Genomic DNA, 15444 nt, shown 5'->3' with positions numbered 1-15444 from the left:
ATAGTCCATTTTTTTATTCAGGTGGTAGTTAATATAGGTATGTTCATTTTGATATAATTCACCAAGCTGTATATTTATGATACATGCACAGCCGACCTCTAGATGGCTTTTGCAGTGTCGGCTGAGAAACGTCACGAGTGACGTGCACTCACAATAATTCCTTAGTGTTATCTAGTGTGCCCGACTGTCTCAAATTGTCTTTTTACCAAAGGACCGCTGAGTCCTCTAGTGTCTGTACGTTTCTTATACCGTCCTTCCTCCCCAGGGCGTGTGCGGTCCAGCGCGGCGAGGCTGCCGCCTGCGAACACCTGTGTTCAGAAGCAGAAAGCGGCCGGCAGCCCGAACCCAGGACCCGCGCTTCCGCAACGGCTACCCGCGGGGTGGAAAGTAGCCGGCGGCTGCGGTGGTTACCATGGAGATTCCGGCGTGCGGCCCTGATTGGCTGAGACACCTCGGGCCCCACCTCTTCCGCTTAGCGCCGCGGGAGGGGTACAGAGAGGCCGAGATTTCCCGGGGACTTCGGGGGAAAAGGAAAGTCCTGGAGAACGGAAGCGGAAGCGACGCACCCCGAGGCATTCTGGGAGTGGCAGTTTGTCGTCGGGTGCCTTCGGACGCCGCGGTCGAGTGTCCTGGGAGTTGCGGGTTGGTCGCCGCCGTCCCGGGAAGGCTGCCTGGAGCCTGGATTCTCGTGAGGTCGGTGCGGCATGGGGACGCGGCGCAGAGAGCCCGGCCCTGCTCTCGTACCTGCGCTCCGGCCGGGAGCCGCGGGCTCTCCGAGCTGCGGCCTGACGGGAACGGGACCCCGCGCGGCCCCCGGAGGCCGTGAAGGGCCGGAGCGCCCCCAGCGCAGAGGAAGAGGGGAGGCGGAAGGAGAAGGGAATGCCGAGAAAAGAACTGCGTAAAGGGGACCCTGGACGGAGCCAGCGTCTGTGCTGTCTGCGGCAGCAGCTTGGGTGCAGCGGGCCGGATTTAAATCTGGGGCCTGCGCGCCGCGGCCCCTCGCTGGCGAGCCTCTGCTAAAACGTCTGCTTGGAGACCCCCAGTTTGACTTGAAGCCGTTGTGTCTGCGGAGGGCTGGTGGAGACTTCCCTTTCTCCTTACCCTGTAACCTACACCTTTGCAAGGTTTTCTAACACTTGCTGAAAATTTGAGTAGGTAGATCTTTGTGTAGTTAAGGAAGCAAAGTAGTGGCTTCCACAATTTAAGTGACCGTTCGTTTGCGATTCTCAGAGGTTTCTTCTGTTTGTTAAAAAGGAAAGGGGAACAATTCCGCATTGCCTTCCGTCAGCACTTCTTTGTACCAGAACATCTCCCTCTCATTAGTATTTCTACCCAAACGTCGACTCTGATCTGAGATCCCCTTTGTAAGACCGCCCTGCCTTTCCCAGCCACTCTGCTAACATCTCTCTCCAAGTCTCCCCGCGTGTCTTCTCTGGTGTCTGTTTTGTCTTCTCTGTTGTCTGGAGGATTCGGTAAGTCTTTGTCCTCCAACGTAAGGACTGTTGGGAGACTCAGGTTAAATGCTTTAAAAGTTAGTAGTATTGGTGCTTTAGAAATGTCAAAATATTACATTTAAGTAATGACAGTATTGACTTCGTTGTATATTCCACCCCCCTCCCATGAGCACAGTTCTCAGTTTCTAAAATTAGTCTTTGCCCAGGAAGGTATTTTGGAGATCCTGTGAGATATTGAGGTCTCCAGAGGCACTCATTTAGGGGAGGGACAAATCTGTATGTGCAACTTAGGGGTGATTGTTGAGGAGGAGTGGAATCTCTACAGTGTTGTCCAAGGAACTCTCCTTAAAGCCTTAAGTTCCGCTGTTGAGCTTTTTGACCTATTCATTGGTTGCTCCTTTCTACCTTGCTTTTCCAGGTGCTGTTTTTACATTCCTCATAGCTTCTCTCTATGGCCTGTTACTCTGCCATTTTTTTCTTGTTGCTCATTTTTCTGGTATTGCTATGCGTCACCTTCATTAGGACTGGGTCCTTGTCCATTCTGTCATTAAGCTCTGTTTAGCCTCTAGATTACTCTTGTGGTATAGTGGACAGAGTCTAAGTTCTGTTTCTCACTATCCTATTAATAATCTCTGTATTTAAAAAAATAATAATTTCTGTATATTTAGGTTAATCACATAATCTCTCCAGTTCTAAACTTGTTCATCTTTAAAATGAGGTTAAACCTTTACATCTTTAAAGCATTTTTTCCAGCTTTAAGAGTCTTTGTAACAATTCCAGCGGGCCAGCCTCTTACCTACCTCTACTCATCTCTACTCCACTGACTCTTATTATTTTCCCCGCTTGTGAGAGTGTGTATACTAATATGCATTAATTTTAGTAAAGTTGTTTTCTTTCTCCTGTGTGTTGTTTCCCTTATCCCAACACAGACAATATGTTGTTATAATTTTTATTCTTTTCAGATTTGAAGGCCAGAGCAGTTACCACAGAGAAGACCATTAGAATATACTTTTGAGTAGCTCCATCCCTGTCATCATGGAAAGGCTCAGAAGGGATGTGTCCCAAGAATATTTATTTGAAGAAGCCTGTGAATGTGGGGCCAAAGTAGAAAAGCAAAGGGAAGAGTCTGTAGGCAAAATTTCAAAAAAGTGTCTTGCTCAAAATACTGTTTTTCAGAAAGTGGTAGTTGCCCATGAAGAATTAGCCTTTCAGGAAATTGGGCATAATTTCAGTGAGTTTGAGAGAAGTTTTGGTCTAAGGTCTAAACTTACTCCACAGCATATTACTCATTTAGAAGAAAAACCACTTATATTTGATCCATTTGGGAAAAGTGTCAAATGGAACTTATCTTCAATTAAAAGACAAAGAAATTCTAAAAAGAAAACTTACAATTGTAGTGAATGTGGAAAAAATTTCAGTGACCGTTCAAACTTTTTTCGTCATCAGAGAATTCATACTGGTGAGAAACCTTATAAATGTGATGACTGTGGGAAAACATTTAGTCAGAGTTTATCTCTTCCTGAACATCAGAGAACTCATACTGGAGAAAAACCCTATAAATGTAAAGTCTGCGGAAAAGCGTTCAGTGTAAATTCATCTCTTACTCAACACCGGAGAATTCATACTGGGGAGAAACCTTATAAATGTGATGAATGTGGGAAAGCCTTCAGTGACTACTCATCTTTTTTTCAACATCAAAGAATTCATAGTGGAGAGAAACCCTATGAATGTATTGTTTGTGGGAAGTCCTTCACTGATACCTCATCTCTTACACAGCATCAGAGAATTCACACTGGAGTGAAACCCTATAAATGTAAGGATTGTGGGAAGGCATTCAGAAGAAGTACACACCTTACCCAGCATCAGAGAACTCATACTGGGGAAAAGCCTTATAAATGTAATGAATGTGGAAAAGCTTTCACTGCCCACTCAACTTTTACACAACATCAAAGGATTCACACCGGAGAAAAACCCTATACATGCTGTGAATGTGGGAAAGGCTTCCCTGAAAACTCATCCCTTACTAAACATCAGCGAATTCATACTGGAGAGAAACCCTATGAATGTAATGAATGTGGTAAATCTTTTAGCCAGAGCACTCACCTTATTCAGCATCAGAGAATTCATACTGGAGAGAAGCCCTTTAAATGTAATAAATGTGGAAAAGCATTTGGTAACAGCTCAGTCCTGATCAGACATCAGCAACTGCACACTTTAGAGTCATACTAATGTTATAATTTTGTGGGCTACTTCATCCTTTCATGACCTACTCTTACTTTTTGATCATAGGTCCCTTACCATGTCACCCACTACTCTGTTTAAAGTTATATCTAGGAAGGTTGTACTCCTTGAATAAAGTAAAAATATTACATACTATTTCTAATTTAAGTCCTCACAACAAAGCTGTTGTAAACAGCAGTATCAATAGATTAAGCAACTTCCATGCATCTGTCTGGGAGCTGTGTGGTTGATACTGCCATCTCCCTGGGAGTCGTCTCTAAATCCATTTTATAAAACAGCTAAAATGAAAGGCTGTTTTCTGTCACCTTATGCTTTCGAATCAAATTCTCTCAGGTCCCAACTTATCTTTCATTTCAGAGATTCCTCACTATTAAAACAATTATGGGAGTCTTTAATATATTCAGCCATATTTCCCAGATACACTGGCCCAAAATGCCATTGGTTCATCAATCCGAGATGAAATATGAATAACATAATACAGTGTCATGGGACTCATTCCACAGTGGAAATTTGGTTTATGTATCCACCTGTTCTTTCAACCTGATCATCTAAAAGATTGGACCACCGAGAAAGTTCATTGGTCTTTTAAGACTCCAAAGCAAATCTTATGACTGCCTGCATCTTCCAGTCTTCCAGAATATTTTTCATACATGCCTTTCTGTTCAAGGGTGACCTTACCACTCATGTTCAACACTGCCATCATGTATTAGTTAAAGAGATGAAGAAATTTATCATCCATACAAATTTTCAACTCAACATCTACATAGCTGACTTGGATTCTTGTTAGACTGGGTCCAAAGATCAAACCTGGGATCTGGTTTCCCACTTCTATACTCTGTAACTTATAGTGGCTTTTCATCACTGGTAATCAACCTACCCTCTGCCTTGGTACATTCTTGGGGCAGAATTCAAGGTAGAAATGGCATTAAAAACTATTGTTCCTCAGCATGAGCAGAGAAAGCCCAAGTGGAACTGGAAATTTAGCTAACTTCAGAATACTGTTAGGCCTTTAGACTCACTGTTAGGGCAGTTGCTACATAAATAGTTGTGCTGACCTATTTTGTACTTCGGGGACCTGTTTTGCATGACTTGATTTCTATCCTCATTTGGTATTTACCACTTCTACTTCAGTCTTACTTTCTGGTCACTTTGTGTCTGGTTCCTCCTATTGATTTTCCATTCTTAATTAATGGAAATTTCACTGGTATCTGGTCTTAATCTTAGCTGTGTTCCCACAGATCTGATCTGTGGGAATCTATCTAAATCTAATAGAATTAGATTTCTAGCTATTCTCTGGTCTCTAGCTGCTTATTAATATTTTCAACACCATTCCTTCTTAGTGTTTTTTATTGCCCTAGTTAGCCCTTGTTTATTATTCCTCAGCACTATACCTCTATTATAGTACTTGTTACATTGTATTAGAATTAGATGCCTGTCTTAGTAGACTGTAAGCCCCTTTGAAGGGCAGGGATATTGTTTAAGTCATCTTTGTATCTGGGCTCCAGCAGACTGAATGACCCAGAGTTGCTGCTCAGTAAAACCTTTCTGAATATATGATATACATTCCTAGTCACCATTTCCACAGTCCAACTGAACACATTTTTTTTTTAGTTTTTTTCCCTTTAAATTTTTTTTATTGTTGTGTTAATCACCATACATTACATCATTAGTTTTTGATGTAGTGTTCCGTGATTCATTGTTTGTGCATAACATCCAGTGCTGCATGCAGAACGTGCCCTCTTTAATACCCATCACCCGGCTAACCCATCCCCCTACCCCCCTCCCCTCTAGAACCCTCAGTTTGTTTTTCAGAGTCCATCATCTCTCATGGTTCGTCTCCCCCTCTGATTCCCCCCCTTCATTCTTCCCCTCCTGCTATCTTCTTCTTTTTTTTTTTCTTAACATATATTGCATTGTTTGTTTGAGAGGTACAGATCTGTGATTCAACACTCTTGCACAATTCACAGTGCTCACCATAGCACATACCCTCCCCAATGTCTATCACCCAGCCACCCCATCCCTCCCACCCCACCCCCACTCCAGCAACCCTTTGTTTCCTGAGATTAAGAATTCCTCATATCAGTGAGGTCATATGATACATGTCTTTCTCTGATTGACTTATTTCACTCAGCATAACGCCCTCCAGTTCCATCCACATTGTTGCAAATGGCAAGATCTCATTCCTTTTGATGGCTGCATAATATTCCATTGTATATATATATACCACATCTTCTTTATCCATTCATCTGTCGATGGGCATCTTGGCTCTTTCCACGGTTTGGCTGTTGTAGACATTGCTGCTGTAAACATCAGGGTGCATGTACCCCTTCAGATCCCTACATTTGTATCTTTGGGGTAAATACCCAGTAGTGCAATTGCTGGGTCATATGGTAGCTCTATTTTTTCAACTTTTTGAGGAACCTCCATACTGTTTTCCAGAGTGGTTGTACCAGCTTGCATTCCCACCAACAGTGTGGGAGGGTTCCCCTTTATCTGCATCCCCGCCAACATCTGTCATTTCCTGACTCGTTGAACACATTTTTACTGGAAAGTCTTTGATGTTGTGGAAGCTCCTTGGCCTAGATATGTCTGTGCATGTCTTGGCTATCTGTGTGTACTTTGCATGGTATGTATATGAGATATGTTAGTGTGAAATAATATAATACAGTGGTTTAGAGCTTGAGGTCTGAAGTCAAAATGGCAAGGTCTGAGGCTCATCTCTGGCATTTACAGGTGGCTCTTGTTACTTCTTTACACTTTGTTTTCCTGATTTATGTAATTGGGATAACTGTATACCTCATAGGGTTGTATTACATGAGGTAATGCATTTAAAGAACTCAGTACAGTGCCTATTACACAGGAATTGTTTATTGGCTTGGCTTGTTTGGACCTTGTATACCTTCTTGGTGACTGATCTGTCTCCTAGTCTAGATTCAGAATATCAACTCATCTCTCTCTTTTCCATTCTCAATATTCTGCCTTCTCTCTATTGTATATTGTCATTACTAATTGTTTAACTTTGGCATGAATCCATAAAAATTTCCTTTGAACTCAGTGCCCCTTCTAGACACCAATTTCATTCCTATCTGCTGCTTAAATTCTTAAATGAGTGATCTGCAGTTCCTGATGTAACTTATCTTGTTTTCTGGGTGTTAGCTTTAGCTTCAGGACTACTTTTCAAGCTTTATCTCCAAAATGCTGCCTTTTAAAGAGATGGGCTATGGTATTCTTTCTGCATCCTCTACAATGTCCAGCATAGTACTTAATGCAAATAGATTGTGAGTAAATGGTTGCTATTTAATGAGCATAAGAACCCACATCAGTCTGACAAGAGAATATAGTGGTTATTGGTATTTTAGAGGATGTTTAGTCTAAAAAAACCATTTGTTGCAAGATCACTAGGATGTCTTACAGTGTGAGTCCCTGGAGTGAGTGGAACCAGAACCCTAACACATAGAGATACCCTCTTCCTCTCTCACCTCTGCCCTCTCTGTGTAATGATTTCATTTATTTGTTTTTATTCTTGCTGCAGACTTAAGTTCCATGTGACAGGAAGCCTGGCTGCCAACAGTTCTTAAGGTTTATATCATCCAGTTTTAATCATCAAAAGATACTGATTGTTCCTGATTTTCTGCCTTTCTGCTTGATGTATCAGTTGATTGTCAGTACAAAGGAATGTTGATGTTTCCAACTGTAATCATTGATTTGCATATTTCTCCTTTCAGTTCTGTGAGTTTCTGTCTTATACATTTTGACAGTTTTGTTACACGCATACACATTTAGATTGTTATGCCTTCTTGGAAGGCTGGCCTTCTTATTATTTAGTGCCCCTTATCTCTTAATGTCTTCATTGTTCTGAATATCTGTTTTGTCTGAAATTAATAGATCTATGTCAGCTAATTTTTTGATTAGTGTTAGCATGGTAGATCTTTCTCCATCCCTTTAGTTATAGCTATGATTTGTTATGTTTAAAGTGGGTTCCTTGTAGATCACAATGTTGGATCAAGTTCCTTTATCCACTTTCACAATCTTTTAATTGGTGTATTTAAAGATATTATTGATCTAATCAGATTAATATGTATCATATTTGTTACTGATGTCCATTCTTTGCCGTTCTGTGATTCCATCTTTTTTTTTTTGCCTTCTCTAGTTTTTTTTTTTTTAAAGATTTTATGTATTTGAGAGAAAGAGAAAGCGAGAGAGAGCACAAGCAGGGGATGGGGAGAGGGAGAAGCAGGCTCCCCACTGACCAGGAAGCCCGCCCGATGTGGCGCTCGATCCCAGGACCCTGAGATCATGACCTGAGCCAAAGGCAGATGCTTAACCAACTGAGCCACCCAGGTGTCCCTGCCTTCTCTAGTTTCAATTGGGCGTTTAAGGAGTCCATTTTATCTCTCCCTTTAAATATCTTATTTTTTTAAACGTTTATTTATTTTAGAAAGAGAGAAAGGGCACCTGGGTGGCTCAGTTGGTTAAGTGGCTGCCTTTGGCTCGGGTCGTGATCCTGGAGTCCCCGGGATCGAGTCCCATATCGGGCTTCCTGCTCAGCGGGGAGTCTGCTTCTCCCTCTGACCCTCTTCCCTCTTCCCTCAAATAAATAAAAATAAAATCTTAAAAAAAAAAAAAAGAAAGAGAGAGAGGGAGTGCGAGCTGGGGGTGGGGGGTGGGGGGAGGGAGAGAGAGAATCTTGAGTAGACTCCACGCTGAGCATGGAGCCTGACATGGGGCTCGAACCCAGGACCCAAGATTATGACTTGAGCTGAAATCAAGAGTCAGCTGCCCAACCAAATGAGCCACCCAGGCGCCCCTTTCCCTTTAAATGTCTTGTAAAAAATATTTTGGTGGTTGCCTTAGAACTTGCAATATACATTTTTAAACTAAGCCTACCTTTAAATAAAATGATGACTACATGACACCTCGTGCAGGTACCTTATATCAGAGTATTCCATCCTTTGTGGCATTGCTGTCCTGCATTATACAGATGCTGTAATCACCTAGTTTATTGCTATTACTAGTGCTATAAATAAGCAGTTTGAGATTAACACTAAGAAATAAAAGGTTATTTACCTTCATTTAATTTCTGCACTGATGTTCTTCATTTCTTTATGTAGATTTAAGTTTCTGAGGTAAATAAATTTTCTTCTGCCTGAGAACCCCTTTTAATATTTTTTAGGACAGGTCTGCTGGCAACTAATGATATCAGTTTTTGTCTGAGGCAGTGTTTCTTGATGACTTTTGAAGGATAATTTCACTGTATATGGTTTTCCTTTCAACACATTAAATATTTCATTCCACTATCTTCTCGCTCACTTGCATGGTTTCTGATGAGAAGGCCACTGTAATTCTTGTCTTTATTCCTCCTTAGGTGTGTTGTATTTCTCTGGCTTCTTTCAAGATTTTCTCTTTGTCTTTTTTTATTATTATTACCCCTATATACCTAGGATTAATTGGTGTGTTTGGTGTTTGTCCTCATTCTCTGAGTTTCCTGGACATATGATTTGGTGTTTGTTGTTCATTTTGGAAAGTTCTCAGCTATTATTACTTCAAATATTTATTCTGCTCAGTTTTCTCTTTCTCTTGCTATTCCAAGTCCGTGTTTATTTAATCTTTCATATTGGTCCACAGTTTTTGGATGTTCTGGGTTTCTTTTTTTAAATTTCTCATTGTATTTCAGCTTGGAAAATTCTGTTGACATATTTTCCAACTGTATTGATTCTTTCCTTGGCCAAGATGAGTATCTCGATGAGCCCGTTGCAAGATGTCTTCATTTCTGTTAGTGTATTTTTTCATTTCTAGCACATCAATTTTCAGAGGTTGCATGACTCTATTTACATTACCCATCTTTTCTTGCACATTATCTAATTTTTCCAGGGGCGCTCTTAACATATTAATCTTATTTATTTTAAATTTCCTTTCTGATAATGCCAATATCTGCTTTATATCGGAGTCTGCTTCTTTATAGTGCCTTGTCCCTTCACAGTTTGTTTTTACCTTTTGGCATGTCTGTGGTGTCCTTATTTTTGTCCCTTGTTGTCTCTTGGTTTTTCTAGAATGTGTGTCCTAGAGCTATCTTATTTGCAATCCACTGTTAGTATATTGGAGCCCTGTTGGTGTGGTGGAAATCTACTGAGGAGGGTGAGGCTGAGGGTAAGGGTTAGGGTTAGGGTTTAGGATTGGGGTCAGGGTCAAGTTCGGGGTTGGGGCCGGGGCCAGGGTTAGGGTTAGGTTTACGGTTAGGGTTAGGGAATCCAGACTGTCTTCCAAGAAGAGAAATCTGGTGTTATTGATTGCTGTAGCAGCTGGGGACCCCAGTCGAAATATGGTGTGACTTTGTAAGTCTAAAGTTGTTGCCTGAGAAAAAAATTTCTGGGGTGCATACCTCTACCCAAGAGGTTCTACAGGAGGTTTGAGACTAGCCCTGGTTCCACATACCTGTAGGGTGGTGGTTAGCTGAAAAAGTCTGTAGTGTGCATGTGTAAGAGATATAGGGACCTGGAACAGGGCAGCTGTAGGGAGAGGCCTTGTTCCAGGAACAGGCTATTTGGGACACCTGCTGTCTGCCTAAATCTAAGACTTGTCCCACTCAAATAGTACATATTCCGCCTGAAGGAAGAGCCAGAGGAAACTGCAATTCCTTGCCATTTTGGGGCTCCTTAGACTTGCTGGGTAATCCTCCAATAAAACAGCTGGGAGTACTGATTGCTGTGCAAATCAGCATCCCCATTGCGCAATCAGTCCAAATGTGGAAATCTGCCACCATGGAACGATTTTCAGGGGTGTGCCCCCTCCTTTCGGAAAGTCATGCACTTTGTTGTTGATTGTCCAAACTACACTGGCTTGTAGGGCCCTGGACACACAAGACTGGTTGATCACTGCATACTGCACACACATGTCCTACACTGTTTGATTTAGCCAGGGTTAGGGTTAATCTGTACAACAAAAACTTCAGGAGAACCCTGGTCTCAGGAGCAGGCTGTTGGGAGTATATGGAGTCTACGTATTTCCAAGCCTGAACCAACACAAATGTACCTATTCCCTTTGAAGGCTGAGCTGGAGGACAGTGGACCTCCTTGCCAGGGTGCAGCTGGATTGACTGGCCTTACCTTCCTAAGAGACATCTGGGAGACTTGGGTGCTGAGAAGCCGGGGATTTAAGCAGGCAGCCAGTCCAAATTGGGACTGATTTTCATGAGCTTAAAGCTGCTGCCACAGAAATATTTGCAGGGTTTTGATCCCAATGGTCAGGTGAGTAGGCAGATGGTTTTGGACCTGCTGGCACTTCCACAGGCCTGGAGGGCCCCAGCTGCCCAAGGCAGGCTGATGAAGTGCATACTGCGTATATACAAACTATAGAGGTCCAGGTAGCAACCTGGAACAGGGCAAGTATCTTGAAAAGCTGGGTCTCGGAAGTGGGCTGTTGGGGGTACAAGACACCTGCCTATTCTAAGTCGTGCCCTACAAAAAAATGTATATTCTCTCTAAAGATACAGCTGGAGGAGGTTGGACTGCCTTGTCAGGACTCAGCCTGTTGGGCTACAGGGGTATCCCTCACTAAGACACCTGGGAGCTTTAATTACTGGTTAAGACCTGGACCAGGACTTAGCTTGGACCTCAGAAAGATTTTTGGGTGGTGATCTCCCCCTGGCCGGAGGCTATGCAGATAGTTTGGAACCAACCCAAGCTCCACAGGCTTGGAGGACACCCACTGCACCACCACTCCCCTGGTTCAAGGCAAATGTCTGGAGAGGCTGGTTCACAGGAATGGGTTACCGGGGTACATGACATCTGCCTATTTCCAGCACTAATGTACATAAATATGTATAAACCCATTGAAGATGGAGCTGGAGGAAACCGAACCCTTGCAAGGACTAATTCCAGCATGCTGATCATGGTACCTTCAATAAGACACCTGGGAGCCTTCATTGCTGCAGAAGCTCAGGACTTCAGCAAAGAGTAAGCAGACGTGGGGACTGATTGTCACCCATTTCATGGCTGCAGCAAAGGGAGTTCCAGGGATGGGCATGATAGAAGCTTGAGAAATGCAGCTATATTGGGGCTAGGGTTAGGGTTAGGTTTAGTGGTTAGGGTTAGAGGTTAGAATTGGGGGTTAAGGTTAAGGTGAGGGTGAGGGATTAGAGTAAGGGTGAGGGTTAGGTGTGAGGGTGAGATTTAGGGGTTAGCGGTTATAGGCTAGGATGAAGGTTAGGGTTAGGGGTAGTTAGGGGTAGGCTTAAGCTTAGGGTTGGGAACCAGGAGCATGAAGTGTTCAATCTTCCCAAAGTGTGGAGACCTCCCTGGAGGTATGAATTGAGGTCAAGGGTTAGGGTGAGGATCAGATTTAGAGATTTGTGTTCTGGGGTTGGGGCTGAATGTGTCAGTTGGCTTCAGTTTTCATTCAGTATCCTTTGCACTAGCTTCATTCTGGTGTTTCAAATGGTATGATGTCCTTTTTGTCTCTGAGCCATGACTAGGGTTAGGGTTAGGCTCCAGGAGATGGAGGGTCCTATCTACCAGCAGTGTGGTGGTCACCCAGGGGGCCTGAGTTGAGGACGAGTGTTAGGGTGAGGATTAAGCTTAGAGTTAGCGTTCAGGAGGGTGCTGAATGTGTGGGTTTGCTTAGGTTTTCATTCAGAATCATCCTGCTGTAGCCCCATCCGGTCTTCCATCGGTACAATTTCTTCTGTGCTGCTGGCTGATTTTTCTGGTGTTGTTCAGGTGTTAAATCCCTTGTTTCTCAGACCAGGGTTTGGGCCTGGGTTATACCAGAGCCATGACTAGGGTTTGGGTTAGGCCCCAGGAGTTGGAGGCCCCTATCTGCTGGCAACGTGGAGACCTTCCCAGAGGGCTGAGTTGAGGATGAAGGTTAGGGTGAGGATGAGGATGAGGGTCAAGTTTAGGGATTTTGTTGAGGGTGGGGCTGAATGTGTGGGTTGGCTTAGGTTTTCATTCAGAATCCTTCTACAGTAGTTCCATTCCTGTCTTCAAAATGGCACAAGATCCTTCTGTGTGCTTGGCTGAGTGCTCTGGTGTTGGTCAGGTGTCCCCAGTCCTCTGTTTTTCAGAACTAGGCTTTGGGCCTGTGTAGTGCCAGAGCCATGACTAGGGTTACGGTTAGGGCCCAGGAACTTGTAGGGTCCTATCTGCTAGCAGTGTGGAGACCTCCCCAGAGGGCTGATTTGATGGGGAGGGATAGGGTGAGGGTCAGTCTTAAGGTTTGTATTCAGGGGGGCACTGAATGTGTGGGTTAGGGTCCCTGTGCCAAGGACTGAGAGTGTAAGGACCCAGGGTCCAGGGGTGGGGGACTTTAGGGCCTGAGGCTGGGGGGCAGGGACCCCGGGGGTGAGGCCTGGGGGCCAGGGTCAGAAGGGCTGGGAGGTGGAGAATCCGGGGGTGGAGGGGCCAGGATGGTGGGATGGGTATGGTTGTCCTGGGGCAGAAGGGCGCAGGGGCTGGGGACAGGAGGGGACCTTGGCTTAGTTTGGCAGGTGTGCAGAGTCATGGCCCCTCTGTGCTCCTAGAACCAGGCGGCCCGAGTCATAATGGGCAAAGGGGACAAGCCAGTGACGTACAAGGGGGTGCAAGCACCTCACTACATCGCCCACTGCAAGGGCTAGCAGTTGTTGCACACAGGCGAGGGGCTGTGGTGCTGGGGGCCCCGGGGATGAAGTTCTCCGTCATGGCTATCACACAAACACCAGATAAACACGTGCGAGAGGCTTGATTCAACTCCTCTTCATTCAGAGGTTTTCATTCTCAGGTTTCATACTCGTGAATCATGGGATGTGGGCAGAGCAGGCACCCCGCACACACCTTCCCTGCTGGGGATGCTGCCTTCTTGTTTCTGCTCATGCTCTAAGCAAGTGTTCTTTTCGAGATCCATTAGTGCCCCATGTTTACAGTTTTGTGCTTTTTGTCGGTGACTTCGCTGCCTTAAAATAGCCCTAATGATGAAGTGTGAAGCACAAGAAGGGTGTGATGTACATTGGGGAGAAAATATGCATGTTAGGTAAGCTTTCTTCATGCACGAGTTATGATGCTGTTAGCAGAGAGTTCAGTGTTAATTGGTCGTGTGTATTAAACAAGGGGTCTTTAAGCAGAAACACACATGAAACAAGGTTATATATTGATGTGTCTTAACCAAGGGCATGCAGAAACCAAACCCCTTATATCCCCTAGGAGCAAGGGTTCAGTGTTTCCTAACTCATTGCTCATGGTGACTTTATAGAACAAAACTACTGGGAACTAAGGAGAATCAGCTGTGTTTTGTTCAGTATGAGGCTTCTCAACTTGGGTGTTTTGAGATCCATCTGTCTAGAGAACTTAAAATACAGATTCCTGTCCCCCACCCTTTTCAGGTTCTGGTTCTAAAGTCTGGGGCTGGGTGTGGAGACTCTTCAGGCATACTGTAGGAGGTGTAGGAGTTTCAGGATCTGGGGATCTGGGGCTGGGTGTGGAGGTCTGGGGCTGGGTGTGGAGACTCTTCAGGCATACTGTACAAGGTGTAGGAGTTTCAGAATCTACACTGAGAATCCACTGGTTGAGGCCATGGCCCTGGATGGTGAGGGAGCTCATGTCCCCAGTCTCAGAAGTAGCTGGTGGCCTCATCTCTCTGGGCCAAAGGATGGCCAGTGCTTCTATAAATGTCCAGAAAGAGTGGGAAAGAGCTAGACAGCAAAGGATCATCTGAGTTTTGTGCTCTTCTAAGGCCTCAGTCTTCCCTTTTGTAAAACCAGGATAACCAATAATTCTTACTTCACAGGATTTGTTTGTGAACGTCATGAAATAATGTAATTTGAACTTTAAAGTGTTATTCCTTTTATTCCACTTGTAGAAGAAGAAAGAAGAAGCCAGGGTGGGGGTGGGGGTGGAATTGAGTGCCCAGACTTTTGGATGTTACTTCTGGAGTTTCTCCCGAGTCTTCAAGGTGCCCTTCTCCTTTCAGGTAACCTGGATGGGGAGAACCATGCTGCAGAGCGAAGAGTGGAGGATGTTTTCCTCCGAAAGTTCATGCTGGGCCCCTTCCCAGGGTGTCTGGCCGACCAGCTGATCCTAAAGTGCTGGGCTAACCAGTTGGGGATCTGTGTCCTGGTCCTGAGGCAGCTGCCTGCACACAAGTTCTACTTCCTGGTGGGCTACAGTGAGACTCTGCTGTCCCATGTTGACAAATGTCCTGTCCGTCTGCAGCTCCAGACTGTGCCCTCCAAGGTCGTGTATAAGTACATCTAAGGCAGTCCCCTTTTCTGCATCAGGCTCTAGCCTACGAAGGACAGAACCATGTGGGAAAGGAGTGAAGTAGAAATGGGGAAATACATCCCTCACTGTCTCGAGGATTCCTTTTCAAAGCTGCTGTTGAATAAATAGACCTTCCGTCTTGTCTTCCCTCTTGGTTTGTCTTTCCTCCTTAGAGAAGAGAACTAGAGTAGGGTTTCTTCGAGGATGCTCCAAGGCTCCCCAACAGGCTGCCAGGTGTTTGAGGCTTGGGTAATAGCTACAGTGCAATGAGTCTCTTGTCACTTTACCAGGAACTTTACATGGAGTTCTTTGTTGTCTCTCAAAGTGGAAAAATCCATTTTTGGTCATTATAAAGTAATCAACATTAATTTTTTAAAATTTGAAACAATATGGACATATGTGAAGTCAACCATGAAAGTTTCTTGTAATTCTTCCACAGAGAGAACTACTATGAACAGTTTATTTCCAGATGTACTTTTCCCCTCCAGAAATACCTTAAGGGATACTCCCTGCTTATT

The 15444-nt window shown here is 44.2% G+C and overlaps 1 protein-coding gene across 7 annotated transcripts in view; it reads left to right on the top strand.

Annotated features, from left to right (window-relative positions):
- Positions 1 to 15073, top strand: part of LOC114216236 (uncharacterized) — a 39897-nt gene extending 24824 nt beyond the window's left edge. For 4 of the 7 annotated variants that reach the window (XM_088028072.1, XM_088028074.1, XM_088028073.1 and 1 more), the window contains one exon: positions 266 to 5442. In XM_088028072.1, the coding sequence (XP_087884198.1) occupies positions 2490 to 3683 (1194 nt within the window). In that variant the 5' untranslated portion in view covers positions 266 to 2489 and the 3' untranslated portion in view covers positions 3684 to 5442. Of the gene's footprint in view, positions 1 to 265; positions 5443 to 11529; positions 11648 to 14636 lie in introns of those variants that run through there. The other 3 variants (XR_015769265.1, XR_015769264.1, XR_015769266.1) reach the window with 3 other exon arrangements.
- Positions 15074 to 15444: the final 371 nt, after the last annotated feature.

This window comes from Eumetopias jubatus, unplaced genomic scaffold (assembly GCF_037043125.1).
Source record: "Eumetopias jubatus isolate StellerSeaLion01/CBP00866 unplaced genomic scaffold, mEumJub1_p1.0 scaffold_10, whole genome shotgun sequence".
Classification (NCBI taxonomy): Eukaryota; Metazoa; Chordata; class Mammalia; order Carnivora; family Otariidae; genus Eumetopias; species Eumetopias jubatus.
This window is presented reverse-complemented; position numbering and strand designations above follow the sequence as displayed.